The sequence below is a fragment of the Phasianus colchicus genome, chromosome 6, assembly GCF_987193195.1.
Source record: "Phasianus colchicus chromosome 6, bPhaCol1.hap1.1, whole genome shotgun sequence".
Lineage (NCBI taxonomy): Eukaryota > Metazoa > Chordata > Aves > Galliformes > Phasianidae > Phasianus > Phasianus colchicus.
The window spans coordinates 9,352,812-9,370,019 of NC_143441.1; the positions used below are offsets into that span (position 1 = coordinate 9,352,812).

Here is a 17,208-nt window from a genome sequence, read left to right on the forward strand (position 1 = left end):
GAAAGCAATTTAGAATCCAGTCATTTTGCAGGTGTTTCATTCAGGCTTTGCCCCCGCCTCGTTGACTTGCTTGGCATGTTTCAGGCAGTAGGCAAATCTTTATTGTATTCAGAACGTGCCAGCATTTCCTTCTGAATGCCAGCACTGCATATCGTGTCAAAATGATATTATTTGGTAGTTTGAGAAGAGCTGTTCTTTATCAAATATTTCTATATATATAATATTTTATATGTGCCTGCCACATATTTTAGTTCATTCAGATGAAGCACTTGCATTTGCTACTACTCATTTCTGTTGTTGTTTTCAGGGGGGAAAAAAAGTTGCAAGTAGACTTTTACACTTCTTTCTTATCTGGAGAATGTTTGGCAATTAAACACCACAGCTAAATCATATACAGGAATGGAAAATACAAACTGTGAAGGAATATGCCCCATATCTTGGCCTTATGTTTTTAAGAATTGTAGTCTCTCAGTATATGACCTAATAAATTTATTCTAAAAAAGGTATTTCATCTGTTAATAAAGTGCAATAATTTGGGGAAAGGTGCAGTTCTAGGAAAACTTGGTTTTTAATGCTGTTCTTTACCCCTTGAAAGAAAACTTTCAGCCTCTGTCCAGGGGAATTAAAAAAAAAAAAAAAAGTTTGTTAATTTATTCCAAAGTCTTGGTGCAAAGGTAGAAGCTATCTGCTTTTCTTTCTTGAAGGCTAAAAGGGTCTTGATGATGGAGTAAAGGCAGTACCTTGATGTTCCATTTAATTTAGACCAGAATCAAGGCTTTTATTTTTGACTTTATAGATTTCCACGTCTGTAATCCAGTGTTTCCAAATAAGAATTGCTACTGATACTTTTCTCCATCATCATGGAATTTTCTGTAATCAAAACTGAAGTCCAGTGCTATCTTATAATGACTGTCACTGGGATGGTAGGCATTCCCTGCAATCTCTGTGAGGCTAAAAGCCTTAGTTTGTTTGTATTTCCACTATTTTACATCAAGCACCATCTTGTGCATTTTTTTTTCCTGTTTGTGTTAAAAGCTTAGCCATTGATGTGGAATCGTGGCTTAGAAAAGTCTGAACAGTACAGTAATACTGAAGGTGAAAATGTGAATTCTTCTTCTTCGATGGAAGGGTCATATGGGAAAAGCAGCCCTTTGTGTATAGATCAGATTGAAGAGGATTCAGGGAACCTGGCACTTTGTGTATTACAGGAGTAAGAAACTCGAGCAGTAAACCAGGTTACAGGTTGCTGGATTCTCTTCAATTTTGTGGATGCTTTTGTTTTTTGCTGTATTATTGTTGTTTTAGTGTGATCATAAGCTTGGTCAGGAATATTGGCTGCTTTGAAAATGAAGTAATTAAACTGTAATTCTGGCAAGCAGACCTGGAGGGAAAAAAAAAAAAGGTAGAAAGATACTTTTCAGTTCTGCATCAGGCACTAATATTTACTTCCAAGTTTCAAAATTCTGTTTGTATACATTCCTTTTTTGATAGAGCCTCCCATGGATCATTCTGATCTAGTTGCAGAGTTACTAAAAGAGTTATCAAACCATAACGAGAGAGTTGAGGAAAGAAAGGCTGCCCTGTATGAGCTCATGAAGTTAACTCAAGAAGAGTCTTTTGGTGTTTGGGATGAGCACTTCAAAACAATACTGCTTTTGCTGCTTGAAACACTTGGAGACAAAGAGGTAAAGTTAGATTAATCTAGTTAAAAATGTTAACAAAGTGCATGGTTTGCATGGTTGTAGGAAAAGCACAAATTCCAGCTAGTCTTGAAAAGCAAGAAATTCTGGAAATGCAAGAACATCATGTGAACTCTTGAATCTCTTAACGGTGAAAAGGCCATCTTCTCAAGTATCCTTCAGGTTTTTTTGGCACTAATAACTGCTTTTGATTTGATAATAATAAAATGTCTGTTTTCAAGGATAATGTATTTGTGTGACTGTGTGATGCTAAAATACTCCAAAGAGTAAAACTGTATGCAGCTTAGCATAGACAGTTCCAATTAGCAGCATATTTATGATGCACCAACTGAATTATTTTGAGAAGAGCAAACAACTGAAGAGTTTTTTTAGCTGTATTTATTTCCATATTAGTTTCATATTGTATATATGCATAGAAAAGCATTGATGTTTTACTATTATCAAAACTTTATGAACTGTTGAATAAATATTAAACATTTGCCTATTCAATGTTACATAACTCATTTGTTTTAATAATTAATCTCTAGCATGCAATTAGAGCTTTGGCATTGAAAGTTCTAAGAGAAATCCTAAGAAATCAGCCAGCAAGGTTTAAGAATTACGCAGAGCTCACAATAATGAAGACATTAGAAGCGCATAAGGATCCTCATAAGGAGGTTAGTAATCAGTTTTCTTTATTTGAGGTTGTGACAGAATATTACAAAATGCAGCAGCTGTCTTATGTCCAGAAAGTGTTTGAGAAATCAGATTTTACTGATGAAGTCATTTGTGTAATAATGAAGATGTTAACATAGCTATGCAAAAAAATAAAAATGAACTACAGTTTTGTAAGCTCTGAAATGCTTAACATCAGCCCTAATAACAGTTGCCTTGGGTGCTGCCCAAGAGGACATAACACCATAGCCAAGGATGTGCCAGCAGGTCTCTATGAAGAATAACTGAAGGGAGTTATTTGTTATATGCCTTTTTAAGCCCAGTTACCTAATACAACCCTTTGGATTTCTGTAAGGTTGGTAGTTGAGAGATAGGATTGAACGTGGCAAGGACATTATAATCCCTTCCCATTTTTAACCAGCTCTGGTTAAGCTATTCTTTTTCACCATTCAAGAGCATGGCTTTGAGTGTTTTTAGGAGAGAAAGCACAGGAAGATACTGCAGGGAAGAGTTGGTTGTGGCTGAGAACAGTGAGAAGATTCAGAAGTAGAAGGATAAGTGTAATCTTGCTCAGAAAGCTTATGATATGTGCATACACATCAAAGGATGATGTATTTTGATATAAGAAACACACATACAGAAACCACCCAAACATTGAACAGTTCACATCAGTGTGACTGATGTTATGAAAATAAGATGTCTAATGAGATGGATAAATCTCCTCCCTCCCTTTCCTATGCCCCCACACTCCCAATGATAGGACTTTTTCTGTATATGGGACTTGATGTGGAGTTCTAAGTTCAGAAGTTTGACTGCAGTTTTTTCCATACCGGTGATGTTTGTCACTCACCTGATACTCATCTTTGTTTTCCCTGTGCCCTCTTAATTTCATGCACCATGTTTATTTTTTTCTTTCTTTCCATTTTTCCCTCCATATTACTGTTCCATTTCTCCTTTTTTTTTTTTCTTAATGCATGTGAGAAAGAGTAAATAAGACAAGGTTGAAGAGAAAGACTTCTGGAGTTTTTTGTACATAATCTAGCAGCTTGTCTTGTTAGCTGCCAGACACCACAGATGCAGAAATATGAAGAGATGAATTTTCCCTCTTATATCTGTGCTGTATCCTGAGCTGAGCTTCTGCACCTTTTGACTAATTGTTTTACTGTATCTTCCAGTCTTAAGAACTCTTAACTAAATTTTTTTAAAAATTAAAGATGGAGGAAGCCTCCAGAAGTAGCAATCTATGATCGTCATTAAACAGTTTTTGAGATGAACGTGGAAGCTTATCAATGGTCAAAGACAATAATGAATGACAACACAGGAAATTATAGATTTCAGTAGTGGAGCGATTTCAATATGTAATTGCATAATATTGTATTTATATTCTGCATAGCATTGTAGACTAGAGAGATTTCAGATCTGATTCGACAGATATTGTCAAGTTTGGAAGGTATTTTCAGGCAGGTTTGGAAGACACCAGTACACATCTTGCAGAGCATATAGCTCAGTCATACAGTGTTGAGTGTTTTTAGTACAGTAGTCCAACAGTTGCAAAATTTCACACATTTAAAAATCCTTTACCTATTTTTACAATGCTGTGGAGCTGTTAAGAAATTTTTATGCTCAAGACTTTACCAGCACTAATACTTTTATAAATAATTCTTCCATGTCTCATTCTTTCAATAGGTGGTGAGATCTGCTGAAGAAGCTGCTTCCATGCTGGCCACTTCCATTAGCCCAGATCAGTGCATCAAAGTCCTTTGTCCAATTATCCAGACTGCAGATTACCCAATTAATCTGGCTGCAATCAAAATGCAGACAAAAGTCATAGAGAGAGTATCTAAAGAAACTCTTACTCAGCTTTTACCAGAGATTGTGCCAGGTTTAATACAGGTAAAAACAAAGCAAAAAAAAGCACCTTCTTTTTTATGTAAGAATGACAAAGATTTTTTCAAAATACTATTGCTTGGCTCTCATAAGGGATTTTTATTGGTCTTACAGCTGATGGCTACTTTGACCCAAACTAACTCAGATAGTGGGTGCACTGTCTTTCATTGTCACCTGGCTAAACTATAACTATGGTTAGGACTCAGGATCTGGCTAGGACATGAAGTATTGGCTGTAGTTAAGTTTAATAGACTCTTTCAGTTATATGTAGTATCTTTTCCAAGTTAGGACCATTTGGTCTGAAATCATTCACGTTGAATGTATGTATTATTGCAGGGTTTTATCACTTGGGGCTTGGGGGAAGCAAGAGGAAGGAAGCAGTTGATTGGGGAAAGTTCAATAAAATTAAGAGGTTATAAAAAGTTTCTTTCTCTATCTGTAAAAATGAATAATCTGCCACCATATAAAGAGTCAAAACACATCAGCTTGCATGTGCTGAATAAAGACTTCCCAGAATTCGACAGCTGCATTCTGCAGATTTCTGACCTAAATACATATGGTCAAATCACACATCTGCAAGAAGGTAAGAGGCAGAGCCTTCTGAGAAAGGGATGTGAGACAACCAGGCATGAGAAACAAAAGTCATTCGGTAACAAGATGGGAGTTAACAACAGAAATTTTACCTGTTAAGAAACAGCTTCCTTAGGAGTAAGAAAGCCCTGAATGTAATGGTCTTCTGTTTAATACATATCTGTAATCTAGAACACTTTATCCTATGATCTCCCCTACTGTATTTCCATGTGGAGCGTGACAGCAGCTCTGTTTTCAGTATAAATTACAAACAGGAACTGTATGGGTTTTAATTTCAGTCTGAAAAATAATTATAAATGGTAATTAATAACAGCCTGCCTTTCAAATGTGCATGCTCTGTATTCACTTGTTTGGTTTTTTTTCTTGGAATGCTTAGCATTCGCTTAAAGTAGATTTTAATGTATTTATTATAAGTAGTAGTGAATAGTTTTCTGAGGCTTTTAATCATTAACTGATAAGCAATTAATGTTAATTTTATTGCTTTCTAGGGTTATGATAATTCAGAGAGCAGCGTTCGTAAGGCATGTGTTTTCTGCCTTGTAGCCATTCATGCAGTAATTGGTGATGAACTAAAACCACATCTCAGTCAACTCACTGGCAGTAAAGTAAGTAAAAAATGATATTTAAGGAGTTTTGGTTCATAATGACATGTATACGTTTGTGTTTTGGTTGCACTTACCAGGAAGTTGATACATAAAAGTATATATCTGAATGGAGATAACCAGGGATACTGAAACACTCGGAGGGTCAATGTAACTTTGATATCAAAGGTTCAAAACTGAAAATCCATAGGTCTGCAGATACTTAGGCACATGCACAAAACTTCAGCAAACTGAAAAATAGTAAGTTGTGTTTCTTATTGCTTTAGAGTAGATTTAATTCTGTATGGTCAGTGGCTGAAAAAACATCAGAAATATGTTTACTTGAGTACACTGTCAGACTTTTTATTCTGAAACACTGGTAGTAGCTATCTTCAGCATGGCATTTTCTACCTGCATACCTTGACTTGTATTTCTGTGTTATTATGTAACACAGTTTATCTGTTCTTACTCCTTTGTTGTTGTTTTTTTTTGTTTGTTTGTTTGTTTTTTGTTTTTGCTTTAATCTGTCCTTTCAGAACTTCTGCTTTGGTGGTGAAGAAGAACCTTGTGTTCCTTTTTTGGTTAGGAAGCCTCTTATGTACTGTTTTTTTACATTCAAACGGATGTATGTTATGAGTTTGTCCATGAAGCTAAAACAAGACAATTGATATTGTATATATTTGAATAAAACAGTTGCATCTTAAAAATAGTCTGGCAGTGATTGCATTGATATGACTGTAGACAGTGTTGGAAGCTTTAGTAGGTGCTGGAATCAATACCTGTAAGTAGAGGTATTCACATTCACTTAAGAGAAAGAAACAGACAAAATAAATCAAAAAAAACCCCAACCTGTCTTAATCAGAGCAGCACAGTAATGTGGGGAAAAGTCTCTGTCTTAGTGTAGCTACCGTAGGTTGCTTTCTTCCTCACATCCTTAGTTTTGCTGTGTTAGATATTAGCAAGCATGTTACCTTTCAATTAATGGTGTAAAATACAGTTTTGCTTTTAAGAGAAGAATTCTTTCATGTCTATTTTGATATATCATTTCTGTAGTGTGTACAGTTTGTAAATACTAAACAAAATTAATTTCTGCCTTTGCAGATGAAGTTATTGAACCTTTACATCAAGCGTGCACAAACAGGCTCTGGACCAGGGGATACCACAGCAGATATGTCTGGACAAAGCTAATGAAGCTGACAAGAATTAACCAGCTCTCCTAAAGCAAGGGCAAAGCCCTCATCAAGTGAAAGGAAAATTCTTACACACAACTTTTGGAACCCTTGTTACTTTTTCTTTTTTTTTTCTTCTTTTTTTTTTCCTTAACCAATGGCTGTCTTCAGCCTGCATGTGACTGTTACAATAGAATTATTCCAAATCTAAGGAAAAGCAGTATTAACATCAGTTGATCAAAGCAAAATAAAATTTAAAAATAATCTAATTCATCAGTTATCCTGTTGCAATCCTCTGTGTCTTCCCATTAACTTTTGCCAGTGTTATTGTATTAAAAAAAGGGTTTTTTTAATGCTAATTATACAGGTATGCTTTAAGCTTCAGAAGTTAAAATATAAAATTCTGTTGCTTTTTTTCAGCTGCAGATAACATTGTTTTTATTGCTATTTTGTTTGAGTATTGTGTCCTTCGCTAGAAACAAGAAGTGATGTGAAACTAGGCTGAACTAGTCTGAACTGCAGTGAGACTCGGTCACTGTTGGTGGTTCATCATCTTATTTACAGCTTGTTTGGGATATTCTGGAGATTGAGAAGTATGCCTATAAAAAAAAGCTGGATCGATCCAGTTCTGTACAAGTGATATTGTTCATTGGTTGTATGTTTGTTGCATAAATAAGAATTTAATGTGCACAGCAGAGGGCTGGTACAACCAGTGCCTCTTAGTGTGGGAGACAGCCCTCTCAGGGTAGCACTGCCGACCTGGTGACAGAGTGGCAGTCTGCTTTTAGCAGCAGACTTAATGGTCACTTGATGGACGTGAACCATCCTTGCCACCTTTCGTTCTTCAAGCAGGATGCTTCAGAATGGAGTGCTCTGCCCAAGCATGCTCAGTATGTATTTATCACTAGAATGTTTCCTCTCAACCTAATTGCTGGAACCAGTAGTCTTGTATTGTAACTCACATGGGATTTTATGACAACAGTGCAGAAAACTATTTATTCGTTATCTTCCTAAAAGCACCAAGATTTTCTGCATTGAATTTTAATGGTGGGAGGGGGGGGAGGGAATAGTCACAAATGCTATCAATCTTGCCACCTTCTAATTTAAAAAATTATATATTTTGGATGAGTTGGGAAAGCTGCACCAAACTGTTTGCATGGTTTTCTTGAATAGCATCCTCAAGACCCATCTGGATTAAGGTGTGGAAATGTTTCCAGGGTTTGTTTTTCCATTTTTGAAAAAGAGTTAGTTTATTGTGAATAATGGTTCTTTGTATTTATGAACTTGACGATGGAAAGAGAAAAAATATCAACTAAATGTGTCCCTAAACGTTCTCATCTTTTTTTATTTTTTTTTCTCTTTTTTTCTTTTTCTTTTTTTTTTTTCTTTTTTTTTTTTTCCTTTTTGTCTTTGATATAAGCAACAAGTTAGTTAACTGAGAACTGGGATAAGCAGCACCCTTCCCAGAAATGATGGAAACTCTTTTTCCCTAGCTTTTCTTTCCCTTTGATTGTGGTGTTGTCTAGTTGTAGGAATATATCCTGATAAGAGAGAAAACTGTAGTGCCAAGGATGATGATCAATGCTAGGCTAAAATTCTCTCTACCTCTTCAGGGTGACTAATTTTTGGCTGAGCTGCTGCATATAGCACCTGGTGGAAGAACTATCTACAGCAAAAGTCTTTGTTTTTCCCAAATTATCACTTACTGCATATTGAAAACCGTTCTTCAACACACAGCCAAATATTGCAAGAACTGCTTATACACTTTGCTTGCTAAGTACCCTGAAAACCAAAACTGAATGAAAAAATGTCAGATGCTTGTAGTTACATGAAAGGTTGTTTTCACTTTAGCTTGAAGTGAACCTGATAGAAAAGCTGAGATGTTGTTGTTAAAGAAGCAATGCCGTTACAGAGATTTATTTGGAGGAAAAGTTGTAGAAATATATGTAAAGACTTTAAATCGAGGCTGTCATAACTTGTCACTAGCCCTTCTTAACAGCTACATCAGGAAAATAGTATCTCCTCTTTCTTTCCTTTGTTACGTGTAACATTCTTGTTGTTTTCTACCGTTTAATTACATTGTGTATTTATAGTTCTATGCTTACCATTGTGCATATACTGGCAATAAAATGTACATAACATTACTTGAAAAAAATTAGCAATGTATACATTCTGTTTTTCTGAGTTATTTGATCACATGTTATAAGAGAGATATAAAGTCATTGAAGCAACGTTGGTTAAAAAAAATAACCTTGATGTTTTTGTGTCTAAATGATGTTTCTTTAGATTCTCTGCTATAAATCCGACAGCATTTGAGAACATGGTGTGAATATAGGTATTGTAGACAAAAGTAGTTTGGGAAATTGAATAGGATCTTTATGAATACCAAATTTCCTTCATCTCAGCAGGCTTCTTGTTTGCTGCTTCTTTTCTTTGTACATTATGCATTGCTAGCATTTTATTTTTTTAATATTTCAGAAATATTTTTCAGTTTAATATCTTCTAGCTTAACATTTTGATTATGTGAAATATCATTTTAAAAAAATGGCACAAATTCTAAGTTTAATAGTCCCATATATTATTCCTGCTTTTTCTACAGGTAATATTTATTTTCAAATGATCATTTCAAGATGACTTTCCTCAGTCATCTTTTTGAAGATGTTATTTCATACTGAAAAAATAAGTTTATTGAAACATACCATATATATTCTGGATGGACGTAATTTTTTATCTGTAAACAAAAGTTGGTGAGAAAGAAATGTTTTTATCCCCTATGACTGAAAAGTTTTACTCCAGGGGGAGGAGAGGAGATATTTACACAAAGTTTGTCCCTTGGTTATGCTTCAAAGACTCCTGTAATTGTTCTAAGTGTGACATCCCATGTACTAAAAATCTAAATGCTATATGTTTAAATGAATATTTTAATTATGATCTGACTAGTTGTGTTCCCAACAAAGATGGGGCTCCTGTAAGTGCTTGGAGTTTGTATTAAATGAAGCCATCAGAATGTAAGAAATTGCAACAAAATGTTCTCTGCTGCAGCCAGTTACCAGATTTGCTGCATTGCTTTTTGCCTTCATTTCCTATGTTACGAATAGACAGTAGCTCAATTAAAATTGAGCTGTGATTAGTCATGCCTTACGTTTGTACTGCAGGTGGTTTATCTTAGAAACAAAAAACCCACAACCATAAAGTCCTGTGAAAAATCAGGACAATTACCTTTGTTCTTTGTCAGAAAGGCTTTCTTAATATCCTGTAAAGATAGGACATTGCAGTGGTTTGAATACTGAAACGTGATTCTTAAAGGTTGATTTGGGGCTTAAAAAGAAGGAGGAAAGAAAACTACATGCAGAATCAGGATAGAAATGCATGTCTTGGATGTCTTGGACTTGGATGTCTTTTGCTTTAAATGATTTTGGGTAACATGTTCAGCTAAAATTGGGATAGTAAATGTAAATTGAAAGGAGAGTTGATCATGTAAATTTTCCTGAGTTTGGTTGCTTGTTTGTTTTTAAAGATAAAGACTGGAACAGATTGAGTTGTCTTTATTATTTGTGGTTGGAATCCCAGAGTGAAAAGAACAAATGCTGATATCCTGAAACAGACCTGCGTGTTATTAACAGCTTCTAAGAATGTTTAAATGTTTGAGTAAATTCACAAACACGTCCGTGGAGAATGCCTGTAGAAACTGAAGGCCTGAGCTGCTCACAGTTTAATTTCCAGCAGAAGACTTCAGATTGTGAATATAACATTGTCCCTTTGAAAATACTCATAAAAGAGAAAACAGAGGAATTCATGTGAGTTATGCTACAGTTAATCCCTACGACAGGCTAGTGAGAATGGTTTGGTTGGTTGTGGAGTACGCTGACAGAAACACAAAATACAGTAAAAATAAGATAAGGATAGATGGGCAGTTTGGGAGCAGAGGGATTATCTGGGGAAATTAAATTCGTGCTTCCTCCCAACTGAAATAATTAACTGATTAGTTTTGCAGTTGTAGTCTACTTTAATGTGAGATAAAAGTTATTTGTGCTATGTCCTCTAAAGGAAAACTTCTGTTTTCCTTTCTAAGTTTCATAGTTAAGTCTTCCATGTCTTCAGAAGCACATACTGTAAGCATTTGCCTCATACATCATGAATGTTCTGCTAAATGGATTTTGCTTCTGTTAGAACATGGATGACTCCTGGTAATTTGGGAAGTTTGGGAAATCATGATAGTTGCCAAGTGGGAAAAAAAAAACAAATGCAATTTCCTTTTTTTCTATGTATCTTGTTTTTGCATGTATATTTAAGTACATTTTGTGACTTTGGGGTTCTCAAGCTGGGCAGTTTGGGTTACTCCAACTAAAGAAGTTCTTTCATCTGCTGTCAGGATTTTCGGGTAATAAACGCGTTTACTTAGAAGTTCCCTAATAAGTTGTTTCTGCTCAGACAGTCACAGCTACGTTCATAAATTACTGCTGAACGGTAACACTTGGCAACTTGGAAATGATTCTTGGCAAGCAGTTTTGAGTACGGTGTGATTTCTGTCAAAAAAACCTGTTCTTCAGTGTATCTTAGGTAGATACAAATGATCCTAACGAAGCATATTTTCAAGAAGTAAGATCAGAAATGAGGCTGATACAGAAACATGGGAAATATCTCTTCAGTGGAAAAGCCAGCATATCTGCATATGATATCCAGACTTGTTACCACTGGCAGAAGACAGAAAGGTAACTGAAGTTTATATTAGGCATCCAAGTTCCATAAGCCCTTCATTTTGGTGTTCCTCCTATCCTAGATCTTGGCTGTTGACTAACAGTGGAAATCTTTGTACCTCCATAAACTCATACTGAAATCAGTAGCTCAAGCAAGAGTCAAAGGTTGGCCCTTTGTAGTCAAGGAAGGTTTATACCAACAAAAAGATATATTTGCATTAGGCAGTGGACATTCTCAGAACTCAGTCTGGTTAGATGTTCCCTCACCACCTGTTCAGCTTTGGCTATGGCAGAGCCCCATATGAGAACACCCCATATGTGCTCCCATCTTACTTCCAGACAAATCAGACTGGGGAACAACCTGAGAGTGGTCCTCCAGCAGCACCCTGGAATCAGTGACTTCTGCCACAGATGTTGGCAAAAGTGAATGTTCCATGCCTTGTGGGTTTGCTCATAAGAAAACAAACCACTACCATTTTCTATGACAGTCTGCTTTACCAGAGCATATGCAGTTCATGTTACAATACCAGGCAAGACATGGAGACGCTGAGACACTGATTTTAGCTTGGTTAAAACAGCTGAAATGTGTGTTGGTGAGGGAACTGGATGTGTCTGTTTCAGTTGCAGATTAGCATGCTTTAAATTGCTGACAGCACAGTGCTTGAAAATGTTTGATCTAGGAAGGTACTAGAGATGCCTTAGAGCCTCAGGTAAGAGGGATGCTGTCCATTAGGAAAGAGAAGGAACTGCACTCTTTAGTGCATTGTGTCAGATCATGCCGGAAGCTGGCAGTGCCACAGCAATCTGCAAGTCCAAATACTGATTTTTAGACTACCAGATAGGTGCAGAACAAGTGCAGGACAGCAGAATAGCAAGACACTTGAAGTTGTTCACCTGGATAGATTTCTGAAACTCCTACAAAACAAAAGATACACTCCATTCCATTTCATAGCTATAAAAACCTTATGAGTTAAGTTTTGATTCAGGCAGGATGTGATGGGTTTAACCAGAAATTTCTCTGGGCAATGTCACTGTCCAAATCTCTTTATGCCTACAAATGACCTCTGTACAACAGTTTCCTTTGCAGGCCTTAAAGTCCTAAGATCAAAAAAAGAAACCAAATGTATTACCGATAATACATTATTGCTAATAATGTAATACCAATAAGATATGAAGTCAGTAAGCCTGTTTTTTCTTAGTTTGTGCCTCAGGACTGTAACAACACTCTTAGATTTGTAAGTGGGTTGTATTAGGAATACAGCTATGGAGGAAGAAGTTACAGGAGTATCATCCTGTAATTGAGGCTTTTAGAATTTTTGTTGAGGGGATGCAGAACCCATGAGGGAAGGAGCACATCCTGCACTGATCAGAAAAGCAGCAGCTGGACTGGTAAATGCAGCAGTCTTTGCCACAGTTGTTTCAACATCTGCGAGCCCAGATTAGGATGTCTAAAACTACCCGAAGATCCAGAATAAAGATGGCAAGTGAACCTGGAAAATATGCAGGCATCGCTGTTCATCCTTCCCTGCATGACAGCAGCACAGTGCGTTGCTGTTTTCAGACTGTTTGCAGTTCTTTGTGTACTTCTGCCAGCTTCAGGTGACCAGACACAGCAATACCAGTAGGATGTGCCAGGTCTGACCAACGCATCCGAAGATTTGTGATTAGAACCCAACTTTGCACGGGGATGGAGCACATGCAGAAACTTTTCTTGCTAGCAGTTCTTACTTGTCAGTGTTGAAGTTCATTACAGAAGTGGCAAAGAATGCAATCCCTCTAATGATATATATGAGAGAGACAGAGAAGTTGTTCCTTAAAAAGTGCATGCAAAGAAAATCTGACTTGGCACCCTTCGCGTGTACGTATGATGGATTCACAGCCAGTCCAAGCAGGGAGCATCATTCAAATGTGAATACCTGGTTGCTAATCAGTGATGTAGGTGAATTGTTGATGGTAGCTTTTCACAGGCGTTCCCACCCCAAAGTTACCCTGCATTTGGCAGCAACTGTTGACATAACGAAAAGTCCAAAAACCAAACAAGGCACATCAAAGTAACACCTCTATACTCTCCTGAGGCTTAAATATATAGGGGTTGTTTCTGCATTGATGCAAATCTGTCTTTTGCTTTTAAACTGAACTAGCATTTCAAGCATGTCTAAGCATCATCACTTGACAGCAAAAACCTTAAAGATCCCTCACATATGAGTAGCCTAGGTGAGTTTACCATGTACTTGACTGATCTTTTTCCCATTTGGTGGTGTATGAGGAATACTTTTACTTTCCAAAAACAAATAGCATTCTGTGTGCATAACCAGATTTAATATTTACCAATATTTGCTGAAGTTCTCAGAAGGGCAATCACGAAGACCAATTGAGAGACTGACTGATCTTTACAAAAGCTTAAGTAGGTAAAGTATATCATGGCTTAACAGACCTCACGTTGGATACTATTCATGGAAAAAATATATATAATTAAAGTACTTAAAGTTTTCAGCCACAGCATGCAGAGGTACTTAGATTCAGTGCAGATCCACCTGTTAGCAAAACATGAGCCTCCCCACCTTAAATTTCAGGTTGGACTTTGCATGCTGTACACAAGCCTTAAAGCAAGAGATGTTTTAAATAAATAGTGTCTTGTTATTTGTGTATACAGTGCTCCTTTGCCGAGACCTGTTTAGTACTTACTAAGCAGATTATAAGTCAAGAAACAAAAATAGCTCCTTAACAATAACAGTACGAGGATAAAAACTCACCTTATTTGTCCCCAAACTTGCACAACTGGGTAACTACATACCTTTCTGTCTAGAGGTTAGCCAAGGGCAGCAGGTGTGGATATGGGGAATGTACAGTACTTCACAAAGCAAAATACCAGAATTAAGTACAATGTGTGAAGCTTATCCTTGTGTTAAAAATGCTTGCAAGGAAAATCAGTTGAAATACAAGACCATGAAGAGAAGAAAGTGAAGAAATACTGAGTGTGGACTTTTCTCCTTCTTTTATGTTAGTGTTTCAGTAATAACACATCCTATGTGTTAGGTCTAGTACTTTACTTACAAGGAATTCAAAGATTTTATGAGTGAAGAATCAGGCTTCTTGCCAACCCCTGGTGGAGGGAAAGAGTGACAAACTTTCTTCTGGAAAAAAGGGAGGCAGTCCAATGATACAAACCCTCATGTACTGCGTCCAGGCCCGGGACACGCAGCACAGGAAGGACGTGGAGCTCTTGGAGTGGGTCCAGGAAAGGGCCACTAAGATGATCAGAGGGCTGGAGCAGCTCTCCTATGAGGAAAGGTTGAAGGAACTGGGATTGTTTAGCTTGGGGAAGAGAAGGCTCCAGGGAGACCTCATTGTGGCCTTCCAATACTTGAAGGGAGTGTATAAACAGGAGAGAGAACTGTTTGCGAGGATGGATAGTGATAGGACAAGGGGGAAATGGGCTTAAACTGAGACAGGGGAGGTTTAGGTTGGATATTAGGAGGAAGTTTTTCACCCAGAGGGTGATGAGGCACTGGAACAGGTTGCCCAAGGAGGCTGTGGATGCCCCATCCCTGGAGGCATTCAAGGCCAGGCTGGATGTGGCTCTGGGCAGCCTGGTCTGCTGGCTGGCGACCTGCACATAGCAGGGGGGTTGGAACTCGATGATCATTGTGGTCCTTTTCAACCCAGGCCATTCTAGGATTTGGAAGCCAAGTATTCTGAACTCAAGGCCTTGTGTAGTATGCGTGACATCATGCTTTTGCTTTAGCAAGCATTTACTTATTTTAGTTTTCAAGGTACAGATACCTGCAACTAATTTTATGTAGACACACTCAAAAAGATATCTAAAAGACATGAGGAGATAGATACAGTTTCAGGAAGTTGAGCTTATGTGCAATGGCAAATGCCTGCCTCCACCCAAGCCAGCTTGTCTGAGAAAATGTTTGTGGGGAACAAAGGAATGAGGAAGTGAAGTCCTTTATGCTTCCCAAGCTGCAGAGTGGTGATGGCTTCTTCAAAGCAGGAGAAACTTCACACGGTACCTAAACTGTGATGTGCCCAGTTGTACAACTGAACCATAAAACTTCTAAAATATTAGAACAGGCATTCCTACTTAAACAAATCGATGTGGCTGTCATCTTACCAAATTAACAATGCATTTTTGCATGGGAGTCCACAAGATTCTGTTTTGCTTTGCTTCTACGCCATCAGGAGCAGTGGTCACAGTGAGGATGGCTCATAGCAGTAGCTGTTGTGACCACACACAAGTCTGAAACATGCACACTGTGAGGAGTACCCATAAAACGGGCCTTGAACTTTCACCTTTTGTCAGAAGCAGAGACTTGCAAACTCAGCTGAACACAATAGATATGATCACAGTAGCCTTCATCACTTCATCCTTTACTAATAAATACCTCATTGCCTTGAGACAGCAGCTGCTTTGGATGTAAGCAGTGACTTCATTATTTTTAGCCTGCATAAGCATGACTCCTGAAAACTGAAATGAAGCGGAGACTGATGGGGCGCATTTGCTGTGATGCTCTACCACACCAAAAGAAGAACAATGTTTGAAGTTTTCTGACTGCTGCTTATTACCATCTCTCTAATAATAATTCCATTTTGTCTTCCAGAGCCCTGCTCTTTGATATTCTGATTTTCATAGCCCAGGTTTTGTCACAATATTGCAGTAACATTTTAAAGTATTTTTTTAACAGAAGGAAAGGGCATGGAGGTTGTTTAAAAAAATAATAGCAAACTATTCCTGTTTGTCAGTAGTCCTTTCTGTTTCAAGCAGAATGGGTGCCCTCTGCAGGTAACTTTGTAAGATTTTTGGATGTGTGCACTCTTAATTCTGCGTGTCAAGATCTTAGTGGGATTGATCAGTACTGCTTTGTTTTCAGGTAGATATTGCAATCCCCACTGCAAACCTGGGCAACCAAACAGCACATGGGTGTGCCAAGCAGTTAGTTTGCTTCTGAGTGTGATTTTTTCCTCTGAAGAATGTGTGTAGCCAAGGAGGGGAGGGAGAGGAGGAGTTGTAAATATTTTCCAAGCAATTTGACAGTGGGTTTTTTTTTTTGTTTATTTTCAGTGGCAAGAAGATAACTTAAAATAACTATAATGTTATGCCGTGTAGTAATCCGCCACTTGAATACAGGGATAGAATGAACAGGCAAAAGGGGTGCAGTCTAAACACTACTGAAAATCACAGAATTACAGGGGTAGGCAGGGACCTCAAGAGACTGAGTCCAACCCCCTGCTAAAGCAGGTTCCCTACAATAGGTTGCACAGGTAGGTGCCCAGATGGGTCTTGAATATCTCCAAAGAAGGAAGGTATTCTGCTCATCTTAATGACATCGCTGTATACTCCCCCTTAATTTTTCTCTTCAGTCATGCCTACACACATATTTTTCAAGTCCCTTCAGTGGACTGCATGAAGAGAGAACAGTTTGCCTCTGAGTCAGCAGTGCTATGAGGTTTCAGCTCCCAATTCTATAACATGCAGTTCTGCACAATGACACTGATAGTGTGGGAGAGGGGAGGACATAAATGGAGATGCTGGTGATGACTAGACTGCACCTGACACCATGTTGGCTCAAAGTCAAGCCTAGCAGCTGGGCAGCAGCTAACCACGCAGCCAGACTGGAGAGCAAAAGAGGAGGTGAGGACAGCCAAGACTCTCAGCTATGTGTCTCTTCTGGAGAGAGTGACACCTGTAAACGTGGTGGCAGAGGCTAAATATAAAGGTGTGAGAGGAAATAACTGCAAATTTAATCTGAATGTGTGTGTTTTTCTCTCTCCTCTCTCCCATCACTGCAGTGACCATCTCTTGGTTGAGCACAACGCTTCATCTCATCCCAAAATGCTTTTCTGGCACAGTCAGCCTGAACATTATCACCATCACCAGTATCCCACCACTAACAGCAGCTACCTGCGGTAAGAAAATAATGAT

At 37.9% G+C, this 17,208-nt stretch overlaps 3 protein-coding genes across 24 annotated transcripts in view; 2 read left to right on the plus strand and 1 right to left on the minus strand.

Annotated features, from left to right (window-relative positions):
* Window positions 1–6,851, plus strand: part of CLASP2 (cytoplasmic linker associated protein 2) — a 138,520-nt gene extending 131,669 nt beyond the window's left edge. For all 21 annotated transcript variants that reach the window (XM_090142371.1, XM_090142372.1, XM_090142376.1 and 18 more), the window contains 5 exons: window positions 1,492–1,685; window positions 2,228–2,356; window positions 4,041–4,247; window positions 5,321–5,437; window positions 6,515–6,851. In XM_090142371.1, the coding sequence (XP_089998497.1) occupies window positions 1,492–1,685; window positions 2,228–2,356; window positions 4,041–4,247; window positions 5,321–5,437; window positions 6,515–6,601 (734 nt within the window). In that variant the 3' untranslated portion in view covers window positions 6,602–6,851. The remainder of the gene's footprint in view (window positions 1–1,491; window positions 1,686–2,227; window positions 2,357–4,040; window positions 4,248–5,320; window positions 5,438–6,514) is intronic.
* LOC149917409 (uncharacterized) overlaps window positions 1–17,208 on the minus strand; it is a 33,560-nt gene that overhangs the window by 10,882 nt on the left and 5,470 nt on the right. Inside the window, exon 3 of one of the 2 annotated variants that reach the window (XR_016467656.1) lies at window positions 4,561–5,111. The exons of the other annotated variant lie outside the window; for it this stretch is intronic. The gene's annotated coding sequence lies outside the window, so the exon portion shown is untranslated. Of the gene's footprint in view, window positions 1–4,560; window positions 5,112–17,208 lie in introns of those variants that run through there. 2 annotated transcript variants of the gene reach the window in all.
* Window positions 6,956–17,208, plus strand: part of UBP1 (upstream binding protein 1) — a 46,832-nt gene continuing 36,579 nt past the window's right edge. Inside the window, exons 1-2 of the mRNA XM_090142387.1 lie at window positions 6,956–7,472; window positions 17,076–17,192. Of these exons, the coding sequence (XP_089998513.1) occupies window positions 7,393–7,472; window positions 17,076–17,192 (197 nt within the window). The 5' untranslated portion in view covers window positions 6,956–7,392. The remainder of the gene's footprint in view (window positions 7,473–17,075; window positions 17,193–17,208) is intronic.